General features: G+C 28.5%; 4 protein-coding genes across 6 annotated transcripts; all 4 read right to left on the reverse strand.

Moving 5' to 3' along the window:
• Positions 1-1,149: 1,149 nt before the first annotated feature.
• Positions 1,150-6,927, reverse strand: LOC105251722 (probable cytochrome P450 6a17). 2 transcript variants are annotated; one of them, XM_025409911.1, is made up of 6 exons: positions 6,837-6,920; positions 4,138-4,510; positions 2,440-2,974; positions 1,960-2,181; positions 1,517-1,768; positions 1,150-1,401 (listed from the first exon to the last, which is right to left on the reverse strand). In XM_025409911.1, the coding sequence occupies exons 2-6, from the start codon at positions 4,468-4,470 to the stop codon at positions 1,229-1,231; spliced, it is 1,515 nt and encodes a 504-aa protein (XP_025265696.1). In that variant the 5' UTR covers positions 4,471-4,510; positions 6,837-6,920; the 3' UTR covers positions 1,150-1,228. The 2 variants fall into 2 exon arrangements, with proteins under 2 accessions (XP_025265696.1, XP_025265694.1); XM_025409909.1 differs by having other exon boundaries at positions 1,151-1,401; positions 4,138-4,474; positions 6,837-6,927.
• A 1,987-nt stretch (positions 6,928-8,914) lies between these two features.
• On the reverse strand, positions 8,915-11,780 carry LOC109610014 (odorant receptor 13a-like). The gene is made up of 4 exons (XM_025409914.1): positions 11,639-11,780; positions 10,183-10,657; positions 9,381-9,611; positions 8,915-9,284 (listed from the first exon to the last, which is right to left on the reverse strand). Exons 1-4 carry the CDS (start codon positions 11,777-11,779, stop codon positions 8,944-8,946), a joined length of 1,188 nt encoding a protein of 395 aa, XP_025265699.1. The 5' UTR covers position 11,780; the 3' UTR covers positions 8,915-8,943.
• Positions 11,781-12,536: 756 nt separating this feature from the next.
• LOC109610029 lies at positions 12,537-17,215 on the reverse strand. The gene is made up of 4 exons (XM_020027692.2): positions 17,075-17,215; positions 13,880-14,360; positions 12,984-13,214; positions 12,537-12,892 (listed from the first exon to the last, which is right to left on the reverse strand). The coding sequence occupies exons 1-4, from the start codon at positions 17,213-17,215 to the stop codon at positions 12,552-12,554; spliced, it is 1,194 nt and encodes a 397-aa protein (XP_019883251.2). The 3' UTR covers positions 12,537-12,551.
• A 725-nt stretch (positions 17,216-17,940) lies between these two features.
• LOC109610015 (odorant receptor 13a-like) lies at positions 17,941-21,714 on the reverse strand. Of its 2 annotated transcripts, none has more exons than XM_025409916.1 (4): positions 21,269-21,714; positions 19,398-19,872; positions 18,435-18,611; positions 17,941-18,290 (listed from the first exon to the last, which is right to left on the reverse strand). In XM_025409916.1, exons 1-4 carry the CDS (start codon positions 21,407-21,409, stop codon positions 17,950-17,952), a joined length of 1,134 nt encoding a protein of 377 aa, XP_025265701.1. In that variant the 5' UTR covers positions 21,410-21,714; the 3' UTR covers positions 17,941-17,949. The 2 variants fall into 2 exon arrangements, with proteins under 2 accessions (XP_025265701.1, XP_019883232.2); XM_020027673.2 differs by having other exon boundaries at positions 18,381-18,611.
• Positions 21,715-22,163: the final 449 nt, after the last annotated feature.

A 22,163-nucleotide genomic window follows, 5' to 3' on the forward strand; every position in this document is an offset into this window, starting at 1 on the left:
CTTTCGGAAAATTAATGCGTAGAAATGTCTCATTACATTAATATAACAAAGCATGGCTGAACTTTCGAAAACGATCCACGCCCGATTGCCATGAATTTTTGTAGAAACACTGTCAGTGATGTCAAATGAATGTCCTTAAACAGATTTTTACCTATTTTTGCTAAAAACTTTTAAAAAAGAGGGCAGAATCCACTATCCACGCATACACTTCTTCATGCGAAGCGAGGTTTCACAGGGTTTTTAATTTTTATATTTAGCATTAGGTATTGCGTAAGCTGTAAAAGTTTTCAAAATTTAAAAAATTTTTTTAGATATGATATAATGAAATATATATAGAAAACCATAATGTGTAATTAGTATCGTTTATTCGTTAAATATTATCATTTTATAAAAGAAATTTTGTATCAAATCTAATGTGCTCAATTAGAAGATCTAAATTTTAATATATCTCGCATCTAAATAAAACAGTTTGAAACTATGTAAACTGCCTTACATCTTTGTATTGTTATCCAAAAATAGAATAGTGCATAATAATCACAAATTTAGTAAAAATTTTTATGCATAGTGTCCTTATCATGCAATTACCAATTACATACTTTTCTTCGAAACAACTATGTTTTCTTTACACCAATTGATTTTTCTCATTATTTTGTACATAAAAGTGTTAAGGTAACATAATCGAAAAATGAATATTTTACAAGATATTTTATGGCTTATATAAAATTAAGAAATAACTTCAAGCCTCATAACTCGAAAAGTACTTAATGAAAACTAACATAATTATAGTGTTTTGGAAAGCTCTCGATCTCAGCTGTAGGAATATGTAATAAAAAATAGGGGATGCTATTTAAGATTTTTATGGTGACCTTACCGTGCTTTTTAAGGTCATGCCAAGATTAAATAGCATATCAGCTAATAGATTTTTTAAGCCATTTTTTCTGTGTGAATCATTTTTTCAAAAAATTAATATTTTCTGAGATATTTAGCTGTTCTGGAACTTTTGCCCTACCCTGTATATATATGTATGTATAATTAAAACTTAAAATTAAACAGGTTATCACGCATGTAATAACATAAATTAAAAATAATTAAATCGAATTATTAATTATTTTATACACCATAAATATATTACAATATTAGTAAAATATATATATTGATGCTGTCGGAATATGGCTATTATTATTCTAATTTATAGATATTTTTCCACCTTTGTTTCTTAAGAATTGTACTAAAGCTTAATTTTAATTATCCTTAAATGTATACCATTCTTTGGTGTTAATAGAATGAATGATTTAGGATCATTTATGTAGGGTATTTCCGTTTTATCGCAAATTTCAACTTTATAGTTTCGTAGTATCTTTATAAGACCAATCTTTGTCTGATAAACAGCAAAGCGCGCACCTGAAAATAAAATAATTATTATTATGAGAAGAATTTCTCGATCAAAATAATGTTACGTGTGATCAAAGCAAACAAAACTAAAGGAAATGTATTTAAATATGTTTATATGTTTTACCAATGCAATTTCTTGGCCCATCACCAAAAGGTAGATAATGCATCGGATGTCTGGTTTGTATTGCTTCGTCACTGAATCTTTCTGGATCAAAAACATCTGGCTTCGGATAAATATCCGGATCTCGATGAATCCCGAAAATCGGAATGAATACTTTTAGATTTTTTGGTATATCAAATGTGCTACCACCAAAAGTATAACTTTTTGTCGATTGCCTTGTAAGATATGGCACTGTTGGATATTTCCGTAAAGTTTCTGCATATATTATGAATAATGTCAGGAAGAATTATATATTTCAAAATTTGTCTGTGAAATTTAAATTATCGGAATGTGTGTGTACATATATGTTTTAAAAATTATTAACAATAAAACTATTGATATTGTATTGATACTGAAAATTAATAGCAAATCTTTCTATTATTAAATTTTTTTGTTGAATGATGTACCTTTAAAAACTTTATCCAAGTAATTCATCTCTTTTACATTTTCATATGATAAATTGCTACCGTGCTTAGTGTATTCTTGATTAATTTCTTCACGCAACTTATCTTGTATTTGTTGATTTAATGCCAATTCATAAAGCGTATTACTCATAGTTGTCGATGAAGTTTCAAAACCGGCAGCAAAAAATGCGAACGCTTGAGCACTTATCAAATTTTCGGACATCTCTGAAATATGATATTTTTTCACAATTTTTTAAATTTTAATTCTTCAAATATTGCATCGAATATTACAAATTATGATTAATCTAATATTTGATACAATTAATGTATAATATTAACGTATAATACAATTAATCTATAAATTTATGTATGCAAAAACTCATAAACATTTTCAAGAATTTAAAAAAAGTATCATTTTGAAAAGTTTTTGTATCACACAAAATTTTCATAACAGTATTTACACAGTACACAGTCATTACTTACTGATATCTCCTACTTTATCTGGATTCTTTTTTATCTCGCGCAGTATATCAATGAAATTATGTCTAATGACATTATTTGTTTCTCTGTAATTCATGATTTCTTTGACAAAACGTACGAAAAAATGGTTGATCTCCATTTGTTTGATGTTTGGTATGATATAACTGAGCATTCTGCCAAGCCATGGAAAGATTTCTTTTATTCTGTATCGTAGAGTATTACTCCAAGTTGCCAGGAAGATCACTTTTCCTATTTTTCGAAATTCGCTGTCTTTGTCTAATAAAGCATTCATCTCGATGCCGAATGCGCACTTACCGATTACATCGGTCGTATATTTTGCCGTTACCTGACAGCAATCTATAGGTTCGTTTTTACTCACCAATTTCTCAATATATTGTTCAAGATAATCGGCGCATTCCGATATTAAAGGGAACATTTCTTTTATTTTACTGGATGTAAAAGCGGGCGACAACCTTATTCTTAAAGGTCGCCATCTTTTATACTCTAATGCTATAAGAGTGCGCGACAGTAGATCAGTCTACAATATAATAAAAACATAATTATAATCAAATAAATTTTCCATTTTTATTAAATTATAACAATTTGATTGAAGAAACTCAAGACTATTTAAAACTAATGATTTTTCAATAATGGTTATTAGAAAATGTTAATTGATCACACAGGCCTGCGAGGTTCAGTTACAAAAAGCAGAGTAGGTGAATCTGATAGATTTTGTGATGCTGGAAACGAATCTGGCCGCAGAATATCGTCAGCACGTCAAGTTTTTGAATAATTTGTAGTTGAATGGCCTAAAAATCGCTATTTTGGCAAATTTCATGAATTTATTGTAAGGAAACTAAATTTTTTAAAATATTTCTGTCAATGGCATCGTATAGTACTCATTTTCATCTTTCAAATCCTTTCGATTACTGCCGCACGATTTTTTTTCGCTCAGATATAAATTATAAGACTGGTCAAGCATAGAGATCCAATAAGCCATTCTAAGTCAACTATGCCTCCTCTCTATCTTACTACGAATCAAAATTAGGGTAAAAACATACATTTTTAAATACCTTTTGTCACCTTTTGAAATTAAAAATGGCGCATCCAATATGTAGAATAAAATCACAATTAAAAGATATAAAATTTAGGAAAATTTATCAAAATGTGTAACAACTGTATTAGATATTTTTCTACAATACTTTTTTAAGCAATCGAACCTCATATATGTCTTTTCAAATTTCAAGATAAATTTATCATATTGATGTCTATGTAAATTTTCTTATAACTTCATATTTATATATCTCAGCGAAAGAAAATCGTGCAGCGATAATGGAAAGTGGATTTGAAAGGTGAAAGTGAGTACCATACGATGCTATTGACAGAAATATTTCAAAAAATTTGGTTTCCCCACAATAAATTCATGAAATTCAAAATGAAAGTCAAAATAGCGATTTTTGAGCAATTCAATTACAAATTACTCAAAAATCTGACGTGCTGCGGAAATACGGCTAGATTCGTTTTCAGCTTCACAAAATCTATCAGATTCACCTACTCTGTTTTTTATAACTGACAAATGCTCAAATTTCGCCTATGTTATTAAAAAATCGTAGTATATAAAATTATCACATTTATAAAAATTCATTTATTGGAATATTAAAATTCGAATATTGTAATATACATTTTAAAATATTTACATACATTTTTATTGACAATAGTTGTTTTGTTGCCAAATTTGGAAAAATCTTTGATAAGAATATCCTTAATTAAATCTGGATCTTTTACAATAAGAGCGGGTGTTACTCCAATGAATATTCCAATCATGGATTCATCTTTATACTCATCGTATATGTCTTTGAAATAATCACCTTCACACTTTTTATTAAGCATAACATCTTTATAATTACCAACAATTGGTATTGGTTTTGGACCACGAATGTCACGTGACTTCCAAAAGTCATAGATCGATGTAAGATAATAATAAATAGCGAGAAATATAGCCACAATACCGCATAGCATTTCCAAAGATCCCATTATTCTGAAATTGCCAATCAATTATTTCGAGCGATGTTTGCTAGAAAAGGAAAAATAATATTTTGTTATAAAAATTCATTTTAGAAAATTCAAAATTTAATGAAGGCTTGTCACGGTCTTATTTAGGGTTCATCCGTCACTGTTATTGACATAGTGAGGCTATTGTTATTCACTAGAAGGATCTTGAGGGATGATCACTCTATAGCATTATGTTCGTCGATATCGTTTCTCACAGAAGGCCAGTCGGAAGTCAGCATGCAGTGTATGCGAACATTTCCACCGACACTTATTTAGTCAGCCAACAACCTTCCAGGGATCTTCCGTAGCAATCGGCATTACATCCATCAAACGAGATTCCAACATCGTTCTGGAGTTGCATATCACCATGTTAAAAAGCGGCATTAGATGTGAGATCTGAATAACTCAGTGGTCTAGAGCAGTTGCCCGGAAAACGAAAGACTCGATTCTCTATCCAATCATTTGCACTCCACATATTTTTCTAGTTCACGATTGTTTTCTAACAATTATTCGTTGGGCTGAAAAGTGTGTGAATGCTTTCTTCACATTATATGCTTCGATGCCATTGCCACGGATAGATCGCTCATTGGCTGAATGTGCGTACAGACACATCTAATCTCTAACACATACATTTTTATTTTTACTAGAAAATACCGAATCCGCAAAGAATTCCAAATTTTCCATTATTTTCAGAAATTGACGTTCAATATAACCGTTTTATTTACCTATTTGAATAAATACTTAATGTTCTATAAAATTGCTGTTTATTAACTCTATAGAAACAAATCTTTCCTGCCTTGTCCAATCTAATAAAAGAGGGGTGGCAATTATTTGCTGGCACACGGGTGGCATTAACGCTTAGGACGGCTCTGGTAACATATATATCGTCAAAATTTAATCATCAAAAGCGAACGATATATCGCTGATGAAATGGCGCAACAGATTGAGTCGTACGAAAAGAAGCTTAGGCATAGCAATGAAAGGGAGGGAGAGGGAGGACTGAAATATAGGAACGGAACGAACATAAAACGTGATCCTATAATTATTCTGAAGGAAAAGATTTTATGATGGAAAGATAAGATATCTAAATTAATTTATCTAAATTAATAGTGTCACTCTGAACGTTCACTATTTTTTTGCCGTGTAATATGGATCATTTCCAAAATTATTCTTCTTAAATATGAAGAAACTATATCCAAAATTTTCTCATTCCATTTAAATTCATGTCCCTTTAATCTGTGTTGAGAGATCACTGAGAGAGATTCAAAGGGCTTATTAATGTTCGATTTATGTACTTTTATTGTAGTAGTGAGTTGTCTATTAGTCTGCTCTACATAAGAAGCTGCGCAATTTTTACAACAGATTTTATAAATTACATTAGAACGATTTTCTGTTGGCAAAGGATCCTTGTAAGTTTTAATAAAACGATTTAATTTATTCAAAACGACAAATGCCAAAGATTTGTTTAAATTAGCGGCAATATTTCTGAATTGTTTAGAGGCACTATTAAATCAAATTAAAAATTGAAATTTAATATACTATTAAATCATTATCTTTTGGATTATGCATAAAAGGGGCCTCTTCTCCGATTTTTATTTTTAAATATGTTATAGGGGAGATCTTTCCGATTAATTTCGTATACATATATATAAGAGTCATACTCAAATAGTTTTGGAGATATAAGCTAAAAAAGAGGATAAAAATAATAAAATCAAAACTAATTTTAACAGAATATATGTATTTGTGAACTTTGCTTTGTACTCTTGCAAAGTACATGCGGAGACATCGCATGTTCCGCCTCCCTCCCTTCGAGGGACACCACTTTTGAAAGATATAACTTAACCCAATCCATGTCTGAAGTGTGGAATATATCTGGCTTCGCATAGAAAGTTACAAATTTATATAAACCATATGAATCATGTAAAGCGAAAATAATATTTCCTACATTTCAGACACAGGTTGGGTTAGGTTATATCTTCCGAAAGTGAAACCCCCCGTAGGGGTAGAGCTGGGGGGGAAACATGCAGTGTCCCCGTATGTACTTTGCAAAAAAAAACAAAGTTTACAAATACATATATTCTATTAAATATATTTCCTTAAACAAATATTACATGGTAAAATTATAATATCTACATTTGCAACTTTCCACGCGAATTTTCGTATTTACTATTTTTATCCTTTTTCAGTCTATATTTCCAAAACTATTTGAGTACGACCCTTATATATATATATAATTAAATAGTTTTGGAATCCCTTATATATACACGAAATTACTCGGGAAGATCTCCCCTATAACATATTTAAAAATAAAACAAATCGGAGCGGAGGCCCCTTTTATGCATAAATACCTCTTTTTGATATTTGTGTTGTCTATCAACACGGTTTGTTTGCCTTTTAATTATTATTTTTATGATTTTTATCTATTAAAACCACTTTTAATTAAAGAAATTTTCTTCTTTATTTTAAATTTTATATAATTTTTCAGTACTTCAAACAAAAGATTTACAATTAGAGAAAAAGATTATTGAAATCTTAATACGACGCAAAATCTATTTGTTTGTTTTATCTTTTTACCAAAAAATTAATAATATATACACAGAAAAGAAAAGTAAGAAAACTGAATAGCTTTCCGCATGTATTAATGCAAACTGTGAATTGAAACTGCACTGCCATCGTTTTTATGTCCTATGCTAATATATGACGTATAATTAATTTAAGATATACAACTTTAAGATATACATCTAGAACACTAAACATTTTTTTACAATATAAAACGGTCTAAGAAAAGATAAAAAACGAAATGTGCAAAGCAAATATTGTTCATCGATGTTGCTAACAAAAGTTTGAGACCTAAGTTGATAATAAGTTTATTTATGTCTTCAAATTAAATATGAAATAACATATAGTATCGAATTAAGTGAACATTTTATGAAAGGGGAGGGAGAGAGAGAGTAGTGATAATTTTTTGTAATACAAAAAAACATGAAATTAAGAAATATATTTTACATAAAGGGACATAAAGTCGGATTAAGTTGTTATGAATTTAAAAAATCGGAGAAATTTATTTCCTATAATTGGGATATAAACTAATAAAATAATTTTTATGAAAATATGTTTTTTTTATATTACTTTTTTTAGCGACTTACAATCCTGTTGATTTATCTAAATTTATCTAATATTTTCGTCATTTAAAGAGTTATTACAGCTATGAAAACATTTTTCAAAGATCGTGCCACCAAAAATTAATAATAAAATTTTAATATTCTCCTTTGTTAAATCAAGGTTTTTGAAGATCGTTGCAATATTAGCATAGAATTCATAGTTGTCTTTGCACATTCGCGAATGTGACAATGATCTTGCAAGAAGTACTTACCGCACAAAAAGTGCTTAATGCGCAACGCAACAACGAATAAATGTCATGAACTAGAAGTGGCCGTACGCCAATAGGCCATGTAATCAACTTGAAACACTGAGAAAAAAATCGGTGAAAAGGTAACGAATGGATTTTATACCGATTACTTTAATCGGAAAGAAAAGAAACCGATCAGATATCCAATCAGAAAATATTGATCGATCGGATATCTGATCACAAAGTTGAAAATTCGAAACTTTCCGATCAGATATCCGATTAAAGTGATCTGTATAATATCCGTTCGTTACCTTTTCATCGGACATTTCTCTCATTTTTCTCAGTGAAGGAGTCGTCGCGTATGCGATATCATCCTTTTATCGTTCATTCCCCATTATCAAAATAATAGTTCTCTCTGATAGACGGCCGATAACCGATGATCCGTTCGCTATATCGACACAACATAAGAATTCCAACTCATTCTTTATTCATGAAGCATGCTTATCAGACTGCCGTTGTGCTCTTGAAACATTATGGAAACGCAAATATAACTGCGCACTTACGTAAAATTGTCGTTGCGTAAAAATTCATACGATACATTTTCTAAAATTGTTAACTGTTGAACATCTGTTTTTATTGAACGGAATTATGTGCGCGCGTTTTGTTTATTTATACTCGCACATTGTAGTACATTTATCTCGATATTCGATTAATAAGCTACAAGTCTATCTAGCAATGCCAGATTATACAATATGTGCAAAAGTAGAAATATGAGCAAATAACTTGCTTTCTTTATTCTACAGATCAACGAAATTAACTGATGAAGAATTACGTGATACGGTTAAGTAATGCTATATATGAGAAAATGTTTAAATATAATGATGCATTAGTAATAATTTAAAATATGTGTATATTATTGATATCATATATAAATTGATTTTTCACAAATAGACAGCTGTGAATAATAATTTTATTAAAATTACATCTTAGTAAGCACTTTTCTCCATGTATTCTATTTTGAAATTAATATATTACGATATTTGGAAGGTATTCAATATTTATATGTAGTTTGCGCATATATATTTCTTTTATTTGTAGCTTACTTTTCATACTCCGACAATTATACGAAGTACAGACAAGTATGAAAAAGAGCTTTTTAAAATGCTCACGTAAGTTGACAAATTGACAATGATGAAATTTCCAGCTTGCAAGGCGACTGGATATTTTGTCTGCAAAAGAATGAAGATTACGTTTCTTGCTAATTTTTTAGGGAAACTGTACCAAGCACTTTGATAAATAGAGAGGCCTATCTCTTCCATTTGAGATTTCAGATAATTCCCGATAAAACTATACAGTGTTAGTTGTGTTAGGAATAACATTTGTACCACCAAACTTTTTCCCATCATAACAGTATTATTGATTTTCAACGCGTAAATAAATTGAAATCCTGAAAAACATATTTGTTTGCTGAGTGTAAATCTTTTCTTATAAATATGTAACTTACATATGTATTTCACTGAACAATAAGTCACATGATATTCACCCATTATGCATAATAATATGCTAATAATGAATAGTTCTATCAGCAATACGAAACTTATTAAATTGGCAAGTTCCCTGGCCAGCGTTATCAGGTAACGGTGTCTTTCAACTAGCACATTGAAACGATCGTAGATTCGCGGACTTATAACATCGAAGTTAATGAAGCGGATCCTCAGGATGTTTACTTGGCCACAAATATGTAATGTAATGTTGAGAAACAACGCATCGTTACCTTTGAGAAACATATTGATGCATTTAATTATTTTATTGCATTAATATTTAAGACACTTGTTAGTATCTCCTCCTATGTATTTAAATTATTATTATATTAATCAAGATATATATACCACAAAATTTAGGAAATATCATTGCTCCTATATTTAATAAGTATATATAACATAACATGTATAAGCTGCAAAAAATTTCGAAAATTTAAAATTTTTTTTTAAAGAAATAGTAGTAAGGTATGATGAGACTGTCATTTATATAAATATTGTCATTTAATAAAAAATTCTAATTTAATATGCCTGATAGAAAATTTAGTGATTTTAATATATGTATCTCTTAAATACATCTCAGAAGCAGTGGAATATATTTTCATGAAACTATGCAAGTTGTAACGCCTTTGCATTATTTGTGCAAAATAAATAAAAAAGAAAGAAAAGTCCATAATATTAATAAAATCATTAAAAATTTTTATATAAATAAAATAATGTCTCTTCCAATTAAATAAAATTATTTTAAGTAATTCTAGGAGAGAGAATAAGACATAAAATACATGTAAAATATTAATTACATATTACCAAGATTAGTTGTAGACGCCAATATCATTACAACAGTTTCGATCAGACAAAAGATTTTATACATGCTCGATGGAAAATTAAAATATTTCAGAGCACATCTTGATGGTAAAGCGTATTCTAGTATCATATCTTCGTTTGTTATATTAATCCGATTACTTATATCGTAATTCAAAATCGGAATTATCCCATATATTAGACAACAACAATAAGTAAGAATCAGTAAGGAAGAGCAAAGAATCCTTCCTACAAAAGCATGTTTTCGCATAATGTCCCGGTCCTTAGTGTTGTCAATCGTAAGATAATCGTTTAGAGCAGAATTGTAATTGATAATTAAACTATTTGCATAAATGCGGAACCATGTGATCTTCAGCGCACCGAGAAATCCGCAACAAATTATCATCAAACAGTCTATGTTTTGTTCTACATCAGTACAGCCCATATATATCTCCATGGAAGGCAAGATCACAACTAAACTCTGTTGATACATTTACCGACATATAATGTTTCATACTCAGAAAAAATATATTTCACTCCTAACTCAATAAATTATACATAATTTAATAATAAATATTTCTATTTAAATGCAAATACTACACACACTTTCTCACTCTCACGCGTCTTCTTTCTCTCCTACTTTTGCTCTATTTCTTTCAATTTTTGTCTCTGTCTATTTCATTCTATAAAACACGAAATAAAAGAAGCATTTTTTTACATTAAATTTTAGACTCATAGTATTATACATAATATTAAACATAAATTTATCAACTTGCGATACTATATATATTTAATTTTATACAATCTTTAAATATTAAAGTAACGCAAATATGTATATTATTAAAATAATGTATACGTAACAAAATTTATATAACAAACATATATAACTTATATAACAAACATGTATAACTTATATAACATATATGTAACAAAACTTAAATAGAAAATTTCTTTGAAATCTTTATTTCTTTGAAATTTATATCAAAATATGAAGTTGAATTTATGTGATACCTTGTAACATATTATTTATATTAATTTCACATGCAAATCTTATGAAGAAATGTTAGAATGTTAGATAGAATTATGAAACAAGGAATGCAGTGTGTAGTATTTTTAATAAAAAATCACATTATTTTTACACATAATTAAAAAAAGACAATAATGATATAATAAAGACATAATAATAAAATTTCAAGCAAAGAACTTGTTAAAATTTTTTAACCACTTACGTGCTGAGTTACAATTTATTTAAGATGTTATTACAGTTGGCAAAATTATTTCATCAAAAATTGAGTTAGCAAAAATTAAATAATATAACATTAAATAATATAAAATCTTGATTGATATTATCTTTCGTTACATCAAGGATTTCTCCAGATTGCTCCATTACCAATGTAGAAAATAATCATGGTTGTCTTTAAACATTCGCGAATGTGTCAATGATCTTTCAAGAGATACTCACCGCACAAAAAGTGCCTAAGATACAACGCAATAACGAATAAATGTCATAAACTTGAAGTGGCCATACGCCTATAGGCCACGTAATCAACTTGAATGGAGTCATCGCGTATGCGAAATCATTCGTCCACCGTTCACTTGCCATTGTCAAGATAATGATTCTAACTGATACCAATAACCGTTGATTCCCTCAGTATATCGACAAAACACAGGAATTCTGATTCATTTTTTATTCATAAAACGTTCTTGTATACATGCTTATCAGTCTGTTCTTATCTCTACACTCTTAAAGCATTATGAGTAATTGGAAATGTAACCAGGCTCTTACGCAAAATTGTCGTTGATTAAAAATTTATGTGATATATTTTCTAAATTGTTACTGTCCATCGAGCAACTCTTTCTTTTGTTGATCGGAATCATATGCATTTTGCTTACGTATACGCAGGCACATTGTATTATATTTTATCTCGTTATTCGCTTGACTAACAATAAATATGCCTAGCTCAGGTACAATACATTTCAAAGTGAAAATATGAACAAGTAAGGTTGCTTTGTTCATTCTCTAAATCAATCAAATTAACTGATGAACACGCGGTATAGCTAAGCAAATTCTACGCGCTATATAGTCTTAAGTAACTTTATGTTAGAAAATGCCTATAAATATAATAATGCATTAATAATGCAGTAATAAGAAGTGTATTTTATTAATATTACACAAGAACTACTTGACTTGGCTTAAATAAAATACTTTGGATAATAATTTATATAATTAAAAAATTATTTCTTTATTAGTATTTCTACTTTTTTCTTCTACGTCTTTTACTTCAAAATATTTCTACTTTGAAAACATTATATTTGTTATTTCGAAATTATATATTTACAGTTTGCACATATTTCTTTTATTCGCATTTTACATTTTACATTCCAACCATAATACGAAGTACAGATAAATATGAAAAAGAGGTTTTTAAAATGCTTACATAAGTTGACAGATTGACTTCGATGAAATTTCCGGCCTGCAATGCGACTGAAGATTTTGTCTGCATAAGAATAAAAATTACGTTTTTTGCCATTTTTCTAGGAAAATTGTACCAAATACTTTGATAAATAGAGAGTCCTATTTCTTCCATTTCAGAGTTTAAATAATTCCCAATAAAACTATACAATGTTAGTTGTGTCAGAAAGGCACTCAATACCATAAAACTCTTTCCTACCATTACTGTATTATTGACTTTCAATGCTAAAATAAACTGAAATCCTGAAAAGAATATTTGTTGAATGTAAATATCTATTTTTATTAATTTATAATTCATATATTTCGTGAAATAATTTAGTGATATAATATTCACCCATTATAGATAATAATATGCTGATAGTGAATAGTTCTATCAGCAATACGAAACTTATTAAATTGGCAAGTTCCCTGGCCAGCGTTATCAGGTAACAGTGTCTTTTAACTAGCACACCGAAACGATCGTAGATTCCCGGACTTGTAACATCGAAATTGAGGAAATGGCTCCTCAGAATATTTACTTGACCACAAACGTGCAATATAATATTGAGAAACATTGCGTCGTTACCTTTTGGAAAATGCATCGATACATGGAATCGTATTATTTTATTGATATACAAAATCATACTTATAATTTTATTACATTAAAACTATTTTTTGTTAAAAAATATCTATTACAAATTATGGCGGATAATATTGATTTTGTATTTAATATATATATATTTATAAAATATGTTGTGCATCCTTCATTTAAGGTGTACAAGCTTTTTTTTTAATCAGATAGTAATGAAACATATTCAGATTTTCATGTGTAATTTTTAACTTTTATTTACTTCATATAATATAAAAAATTGTAATCATCAAATCTATTATATTTAACCAGGACAGGCTTTTAATGAATCAATCTCAATGGAAGATTGCCGTGAAATTATGCAAACTTCCACGCCTTAGCATTATTGCTTTAGTTAATAAAAAGACGTATTAATAATAATTAATTACTAATTATAATAATTAAAATAATTATATATTAATAATAATAATATATTAAGAAATTAAATATCAATAATTAAATAATAATTATAATAATTAAAATAATTAAATATTGAAAATCTATATGAAATTATATATCTTTTTATAAATATATCTATATAAAATTATATACTAAAAAAATTTTTGTTTTTAAATAATTCTTGATAAGATACAAAATACTCATATAAGATAGTTAAATTTTACCAAGATTAGTTGTAGTCGCCAACAATATTAGAACAGTTTCGACCAGACAAAAAATGTGATACATGTATGTTGGAAAATTTAAATATTCCAGAGTGCATCTTGATGGTATAACGTATTCTAGTGTCGTATCTTCGTTTGTTATGTTAATTCGATTACGGATTAACATGTCGTAATTCAAAATAGCAATTATTCCATATGTTAGACAAGAAATGTAAGCAATGGTCAATGAGGAAGAACAGAGAGTCCTTCCTATAAAAGCGTGTTTTCTCATAATGTCACGATCTTTTGTGTTGTCAACCGTGAGATAATCATTTATAGCAGAGTTGTAATTAATAATCAAACTATTTGCATAAATGCGAAACCATGTCGTCTTCAGCACACCGAGAAATCCGCAGCACATTATCATCAGGCAATCTATATTTTGCTCTACGTCAGTACAACCCATATATATCTCCATGGAAGGCAAGATCACAACTAGACTCTGTTGACATTTCCTCATATATAATGTTCCATGTTCAGAAAACATATATTTTATACTTTTATCTCAAATGTATTAATATAATAATAAATATTTCTATAATAATAAATATTTCTATTTAATAATAAATATTTCTATTTAATAATAAATATTTCTATTTAAATGTAAATACTACGCATATTTTCTCACTCATCTTTTCTCTCTCTCACTCTTACTCTATAACTTTCAATTTTTGTCTCTATCTATTTTATTCTATAAAAAAACCACGAAATAAAAGAAGCATTTTTTATACTAATTTTGAGACTCATAGTATTGCACATAGTATTTAATATTAATTTGCAAACTTGTGGTATTATGTATATTTATTAATTTTATGCAATCATTAATATTAAGAGACATGATAGTATCTCGCGTCAAGTTCATGCGAAGCATTAGCGAGGCATTCCGTATATGTTTACGCAAGTCGGGTAATTGTAAGTACATCAGATTATCGAATCTGAATAACAGTTGAACATATTGAATTCTTATTAAGCTTAATCAATAGAGCGAGTTTGAATTGTATAAAGAAATCTTTATTTTTGTACTGTATGATCTATAAACGGAGATAATATTAACGTAAAATCGAAATATGGAAATTTTCAAAAACGTTTTTATTATCAATATTATCAGCAACGCACATATACAGGGATATTCATCAACATACAGGTCAATACGAGAGTTGCCAGCAACGCACATGTACAGGGTATTCATCACATATAGCTCAATACGATGGCTGATTGCCTGTTCATAGGAGCACAAGAAAAATAATAAAAATAATCTTAAATTTAATATAACTCTTAACATTAAATCAATAATCCTCATATATATATGATTGCAATAATATTATAATATTATAATATTAATATTATTGCAATCATATGTAGATGAGGATTATTGATATATAATGTTAAATTTATATTATAGTAATAATATTATAATATTATAACATTCTTTTAGATATATATTTTCAAATATTCATGTCACAAGTTCACTATTCTGTGCAATTTAATTTTTTCTTCTAACAGCTTATTACGCGTTGATAGCGTGGCAGTATACTTCGTCGAAAATGTGCGCGAATGATCTGTATTACCTATTCTTGCATCACCGGTCTTCCGCTCCTATGAGCAGGCAACCCGTCGTATTGAGCTGTATGTTGACGAAACACCCTGTACATAACACGTAGAAAGAGGAAACATACAGTACCTATTCTCGACAGAAGATTAAGCTGGCGATTAATTAATGACATGTGTAATTAATTGCATTTTGAATAATGATAAGCAGAATCCGGATCTTGATGCCGTTTTTTTCATTCCAAGTGCATACTAGCGGCCGAGCACCGCGAAAAGCAGTATCGTCTATGCCGGTCTAGTGATGGTAGCAAAGAAGGCACCGTCACGTAGAAAAAAAAAATATATATACATATATATACATATATTAACATAGAATATATGTTTATTTAATATTATACATAATATATAAAATAATATAATAAAAAAAATATATATATTATATAAAATATAAAATAATATAATAAATTTATTATATTTTTTTTTCTACGCGACGGTGCCCTCTTTGCTGCCATCACTAGACCGGCATAGATGGTACTTTTCGCGGCGATCGGCCGCTAGCATGCACTTGGAGTAAAGATAATGGCAAGATCTGGACTCTGGTGATAAGTTAATATGTGATAATAAATATAATTTAACAAATTAAATATAAATACATACATATAATAAAATAATAAAATAATATATATATATATATAAATAATAAAATTATATATATATATGTGTACATATTAATATAATATCTTGAAGCAAATTAGTACTAAAAAAGGAGTGATATAATCCATAAAAATTTACCTTTTTACCTTTTTAAAAAAGGTAAAAAGAGTGCCAAGTTCATGCACTAATTGTACCCAACTGTTGTGTATATTGTTTATAAAAAAATGATATAAAAAATTGCGACAATTAAGTATAAAAACAAGTTTACAAGTTACTTGTACAAGTTTAAATAGAAATATTTTATTTGAAAATTCTGTTATATAAAATAATTGTTTTAATTTCTAAAAATAATATTAAAAAATTAAAAATTTATTTAAAAATTGAAAACTGAATACTAATATAAAACAAAAAAGTAAAAAAAATTTAATTAAAAAAACTTGATGAAAATATGAAGCCGAATTTATATGACACTTTGTAACACATTAATTGTACTATTTCATATACACACACACACAATCGTATGTAATCGAAAATAGAATATTAGATAGAATTATGAAATAAGGAGTGCATAATATTTTTCGTAAAAAATCATATCATTTTTACACATGATGAAAAAAAGATATACATAATAACAGAATTTCAAGTAAAGAATTTTTTTTAAATCTTTAAAATATTATTTTAAAATCTCTAAAAACTTACCATTTTAAAAAAATTTTGTTAAAATTTTTTAACGACTTACAATCGTGCTGAGTTACAATTCATCTAAGATATCATTACAGCTAGCAAAATTATTTCATCAAAAATTGTTACCAAAATTAATAATATAAAAACCTTAATATTCTCTCTTGTAAAATCAAGGATTTCTCCAGAATGTTCCATTATCAATGTAGAAAATAATCATAGTTATCTTTAAACGTTTGCGAATGTATCAATGATCTGCCAAGAGATACTCACCGCACAAAAAGTGCCTAAAATACAACGCAATAACGAATAGATGTCGTAAACTTGAAGTGGCCATACGCCTATAGGCCACGTAATCAACTTGAATGGAGTCATCGCGTATGCGACATCATCCTTCCACCGTTCACTTGCCATTGTCAAGATAATGATTCTAACTGATGCCAATAACCGTTAATTCCCTCGCTATATCGACAAAACACAGGAATTCTGATTCATTTTTTATTCAACATAAAATGTTCTTGTGTATATGCTTATCAGTCTGCCTCTATATTCTTAAAGAGATTATTATGAGTAATTGGAAATATAACCAGGCTCTTACGCAAAATTGTCGTTGATTAAAAATTTATGTGATATATTTTCTAAATTGTTACTGTCCATTGAGCAATTCTTTCTTTTGTTGAGCGGAATCATATGCGTTTTTACTTACCTATATGCAGGCACATTGTATTACATTTTATCTCGTTCTTTGCTTGACTAACAATAAATATACTTAATATAGTTCAATACGTTTAAAAGCAAAAATATGAACAAATAACATTGCTTTCTTTATTGTACAGACTAACTAAATCAACTGATGAAGAATTAACCGGCACAGCTGAATAATTTTACACTAAGCAATCCTAAGTAATGTTAGAAAATATCTATAAATATAATAATTCATTAATAATAATTTGAATTATGTGTATTTTAATTTGTATTTTATTGATTTTACACAAGAAATATTAACTTGGCTCAAACAATATATTTTAGGTAATAATTTATATAATTAAAAAACTTCATGTATTTCTACTTTGAAAACATTATATCATATTTCGAACTTATCAAATATTTACAGTTTGCAAAGAATTCTATCATTTATATTTTATATTTCACACTTCGAGCATAATACGAAGTACAGACAAATATGAAAAACTGGTTTTTAAAATGCTCACATAAGTTGACAGATTGACTACGATGAAATTTCCAGCTTGCAATGCGACTGGAGATTTTGTCTGCATAAGAATAAAGATTACACTTTTTACTAATTTTCTAGGAAAATTGTACCAAGCACTTTGATAAATAGAAAGTCCTATCTCTTCCATTTCAGATTTCATGTAATTCCCGATAAAGCTATACAATGTTAGTTGTGTCAGGACGCCACTCAGAATAATTAAATTTTTTCCTATCATAACGGTGTCATTGACTTTGAATGCAAAAATAAGCTGAAATCCTGGAAGCAATATTTGTTTGCTGATTGGAAATCTTTTTGTGAATACGTAATTTATATATTTCACTGAACAATAAGTTACATGATATCCACCCACTATACATAATAATATGCTGATAATGAATAATTCTATCAGCAATACGAAACTGATTAGATCGGCAAGTTTCCTGGCCAGCATTATCACATAATGATGTCTTTGAATTAGTTCGTTGAATCGATCATGGATTCGCGGACTTGTGACATCAAAATTGATGAAACGGATCCTCAGAATGTTTGCTTGACCACAAACATGCAATATAATGTTGAGGAACAATGCATCATTACCTTTGGAAAATACATCGATATACGAAACTGTATTATTTTATTGATATACAAAGTCATATTTATAATTTTCTTGCATTTAAACTATTTGTTAAAAAATATGTATTACAAATTATGGCGGACAATATTGATTTTATATTTAATATATACGTATTTATAAAACATATTATGCATATAATATAAGGCGTACAAGTTTATTTTAATCAAATAGTGATAGTACATATTTAGACTGTAATATCTAATTACTTTTGTTTACGTCGTTTATGTTTAACATAAAAAAATTATATTTATCAAATTACGTCTGATTAGGACTGACTTTTAATGAATCTCGGTCGATTTTAATGGAACATTTCGGTGAAACCATGCAAACTTCCACGCCTTAGCATCATTGCTCATAATTAAAATAAAAAATTATATAATATTAATAAAAATATGTATTATTAAAATATAATTAAAAATTAATAATATTAAAAATAATATTAAAAAATCTATATATACAGGATGTAATTGAAAAAGTGAGCAAATAGCGTTATTCCTGATTAAAAATCGAGTTGAAAAGCCCTGAACCATTTTTTTCTATAATGCTTAATAAAACGGTAATTATTGAGTAAAATTGCGCCAATAAGTGCGAACCTTATCAAGAATAACGCTATTTGCTCCGTGGTCGCTTTTTCAGTTACACCCTGTATATATGTGAAGTTATATATCTTTTATACTAAAAAGAATTTTTTGTTTTTAAATAATACTTGATAAGATACAAAATACTCATATAAAATAGTTAAATTTTACCAAGATTAGTTGTAGCTGCCAACAACATTACAACAGTTTCGATCAGACAGAAAATTGTATACATGTATGTTGGAAAATTAAAATATTCCAGAGTGCATCTTGATGGTATAACGTACTCTAGTGTCGTATCTTCATTTGTTTTGTTAATCCGATTACTTATATCGTAATCCAAAATAGGAATTAGCCCATATGTTAGACAACAAATATAAGCAATGGTCAATAAGGAAGAACAAATAGTTCTTCCTATGAAAGCGTGTCTTTTCATAATGTCGCGATCTTTTGTATTGACAATCGTGTGATAATCGTTTAGAGCAGAGTTGTAATTGATAATCAAACTATTTGCATAAATGCGGAACCATGTCGTTTTTAGCGCACCGAGAAATCCGCAACAGATTATCATCAGGCAATCTATATTTTGCTCTACGTCAGTACAACCCATATATATCTCCATGAAAGGCAAGATCACAACCAGGCTCTGTTGATACAGTTTCCCATATATAATGTTTCATGCTCAGAAAATACATATTTCACTTCTAACTCAATAATTACTTATTAATACGTATTTCTATTTAATTGCGAATGCTTCACCTATTTTTTCACTTTTACGCTACTTTTTTCTCCTACTAGCATTCAATTTATTTCAATATGTTTCTCTCTTTCTCTCTCTTTTGTTTTATAAAACGTGATTAATACAAGTGTTTTATAGATACTTTTATAAATATTAATTTATAGATGCAAAGTAGTATTTATTTAATTATACATTTGTATGCTTATTATTTATATATTTGTATATTTATAATTTTATATATATATATATAAAATTTATATATATATATATATATTGTTACGCGCGCGCCCGAGTCGTCACGGCCCTGCCGTTGTCTGGATCCCGTCGGCAAGAAGATTATTTACAAACAACGACTGTCAGCTGAGTTCGGTTCCAGCTGTCTGGCTGCGCGGACGCGAATTTACATCGAGCCGCTGATTTTGTGTTGAATCGTTTTGTGTTATCGTTTGTGTTGCCCTGTGTTGGGAATTAAAGTTTTAGTTCTTTTAGTTCTTTTAAAAGTGTTTATTTATTTCGCGCGACTCGCGAGCGGCCGATCTTTCCGTGCGCGACTTCGATAATAATCGAAGTCCTCGCCGCGGGCGCAACAATATATAAAACTAGGAGAAAAAAATATATGTATTATGTTAATATGCGTGTAATAAAACTTGCATAGATAAAAAATGTCTCTATATTAAAAAGTAAACACACAAGACAATATGATAAATGTAGAAATCCATGAGAAAATAAATGTTAGAACTCTTATACTTCCTTGATCTCAATACATATATATAATATGTCAAGATCACATGACTTTGTATAATATTTAAAGTTTTTAGTCGTCACTCGTTTTTTTAAAAAGCTTATTAAGAAGTTACTAATAATTGAATATTGTTAAAATTATTTAACGTATATGTGACATTTTATAACGTATTAATTATTTTGTTTCATATATGATTGTTATGAAGAAATTATGAAATAAGGAGTGCAGTGCTAATATATTTTTCGTAAAGAAATCATATTATATCTATGCATGATTAAAAAGAGACATGTAAATCATAAAATTTAAAACAGAAAATTTTATTGTTGTTTTTCAACTTATAAATGTGCTAAATTATAATTTATCTAATGTGTCATCACAACTGGCAAAAACGTTTCACCCAAAATTGCATTACCGAAAATTAATAATATAAAATCTTGATATTCTCATCATTACGTTGAAGTTTTTTCCAAAACGTTGCAATATCAATGTAAAAAATATTCATAGTTACCTTTGAATATTCGCGAATGTGTCAATGATCTTCAAATTCTAAAAGATACTTACCGCACAACAAATGCCTAAAGCACAACGCAACAGCGAATAAATGTCATAAACTTGAAGTGGCCATACGCCAATAGGCCATGTAATCAATTTGAAAGGGGTGATCGCGTACGTGATATCATCCTTCCATCGTTCTCTTGCCATTCTCGAGATAACTAATGCTAATAATCGATGGTTGCTATATCGATGCAACGCAGGTATTCCGACTCATTTATTATTCAATATGAAAAATATGCTTCTCAGTCTGCTTCTTTTGAATCATTATGGCTACATTCAAATAACCACGATGGTACGTAAAATTATTATCGTCGAGTAATAATTTATATGATAATTTTCTAAATTGTTATCGTCGAGCAAATATTTCTGTTGAGCGTTATCATGTGCGTTTGACTTACCTGTATACGCGCACATTGTAGTACTTTATTGATATTGGTTTGTTAAACAATAGATATGCACAATAGTATAGATTCAACATGTTAAAAAGTGAAAATATGAGTAAATATTTTCTTTATCCTACAGACTTTTTGTCTCTTTTGTCCTACAGACTAATAAAATTTACTGACAAAAAGAATTACGCGATATAGCTAAATAATTCTATATTAAGTAGTCTTAAATAATTTTATATTGGAAATGTTTAAATATAATAATGTGTGTGTGTGTGTGTGTGTGTGTGTGTGTGCGCGCGCGCGCGCGCGCGCGTGTGTGTGTGTGAGTGCGCGCGCGTTATGTGTATATTATTGATATTATATAAGAAATATTGATTTAACGGAAACAAATTAGGTTAGTAATTTACATTTAACAAACACTTCTTCATGTATTTTTACTTTGATAGATTACTTTTTCCTATTATAACAGTATTATAGCATGTTATTTCGAAATTATCATTTATAATATATTT

The sequence above is a fragment of the Camponotus floridanus genome, unplaced genomic scaffold, assembly GCF_003227725.1.
Source record: "Camponotus floridanus strain SB8 unplaced genomic scaffold, Cflo_v7.5 scaffold29, whole genome shotgun sequence".
NCBI lineage: Eukaryota > Metazoa > Arthropoda > Insecta > Hymenoptera > Formicidae > Camponotus > Camponotus floridanus.

Bases quoted from the DNA above. Each gene is read 5' to 3' on its own strand.
- LOC105251722 (XM_025409911.1), bottom strand. From the start codon at position 4,470: ATGGGATCTTTGGAAATGCTATGCGGTATTGTGGCTATATTTCTCGCT. The intron at 2,975-4,137 runs GTATGTAAATAT...ATTATATTGTAG, and splicing joins CAACTATTGTCAATAAAAAT to ACTGATCTACTGTCGCGCAC. The intron at 1,402-1,516 runs GTAAAACATATA...TTTTATTTTCAG, and splicing joins TGGGCCAAGAAATTGCATTG to GTGCGCGCTTTGCTGTTTAT.
- LOC109610014 (XM_025409914.1), bottom strand. From the start codon at position 11,779: ATGGCAAGTGAACGGTGGACGAATGATTTCGCATACGCGATGACTCCA. The intron at 10,658-11,638 runs GTGAGTATCTCT...ATGTATCAACAG, and splicing joins TCTTAGGCACTTTTTGTGCG to AGTTTAGTTGTGATCTTGCC. The intron at 9,612-10,182 runs GTAATATGTAAT...TGTTTCTCAAAG, and splicing joins GGCGTCTACAACTAATCTTG to GTAACGATGCGTTGTTTCTC.
- LOC109610029 (XM_020027692.2), bottom strand. From the start codon at position 17,215: ATGGCAAGTGAACGGTGGAAGGATGATGTCGCATACGCGATGACTCCA. The intron at 14,361-17,074 runs GTGAGTATCTCT...AAATGTCAACAG, and splicing joins TTTTAGGCACTTTTTGTGCG to AGTCTAGTTGTGATCTTGCC. The intron at 13,215-13,879 runs GTAAAATTTAAC...ATTTTCCAAAAG, and splicing joins GGCGACTACAACTAATCTTG to GTAACGACGCAATGTTTCTC.
- LOC109610015 (XM_020027673.2), bottom strand. From the start codon at position 21,409: ATGGCAAGAGAACGATGGAAGGATGATATCACGTACGCGATCACCCCT. The intron at 19,873-21,268 runs GTAAGTATCTTT...CTGTATCAACAG, and splicing joins CTTTAGGCATTTGTTGTGCG to AGCCTGGTTGTGATCTTGCC. The intron at 18,291-18,380 runs GTGGATATCATG...TATTGCTTCCAG, and splicing joins CATATTATTATGTATAGTGG to GATTTCAGCTTATTTTTGCA.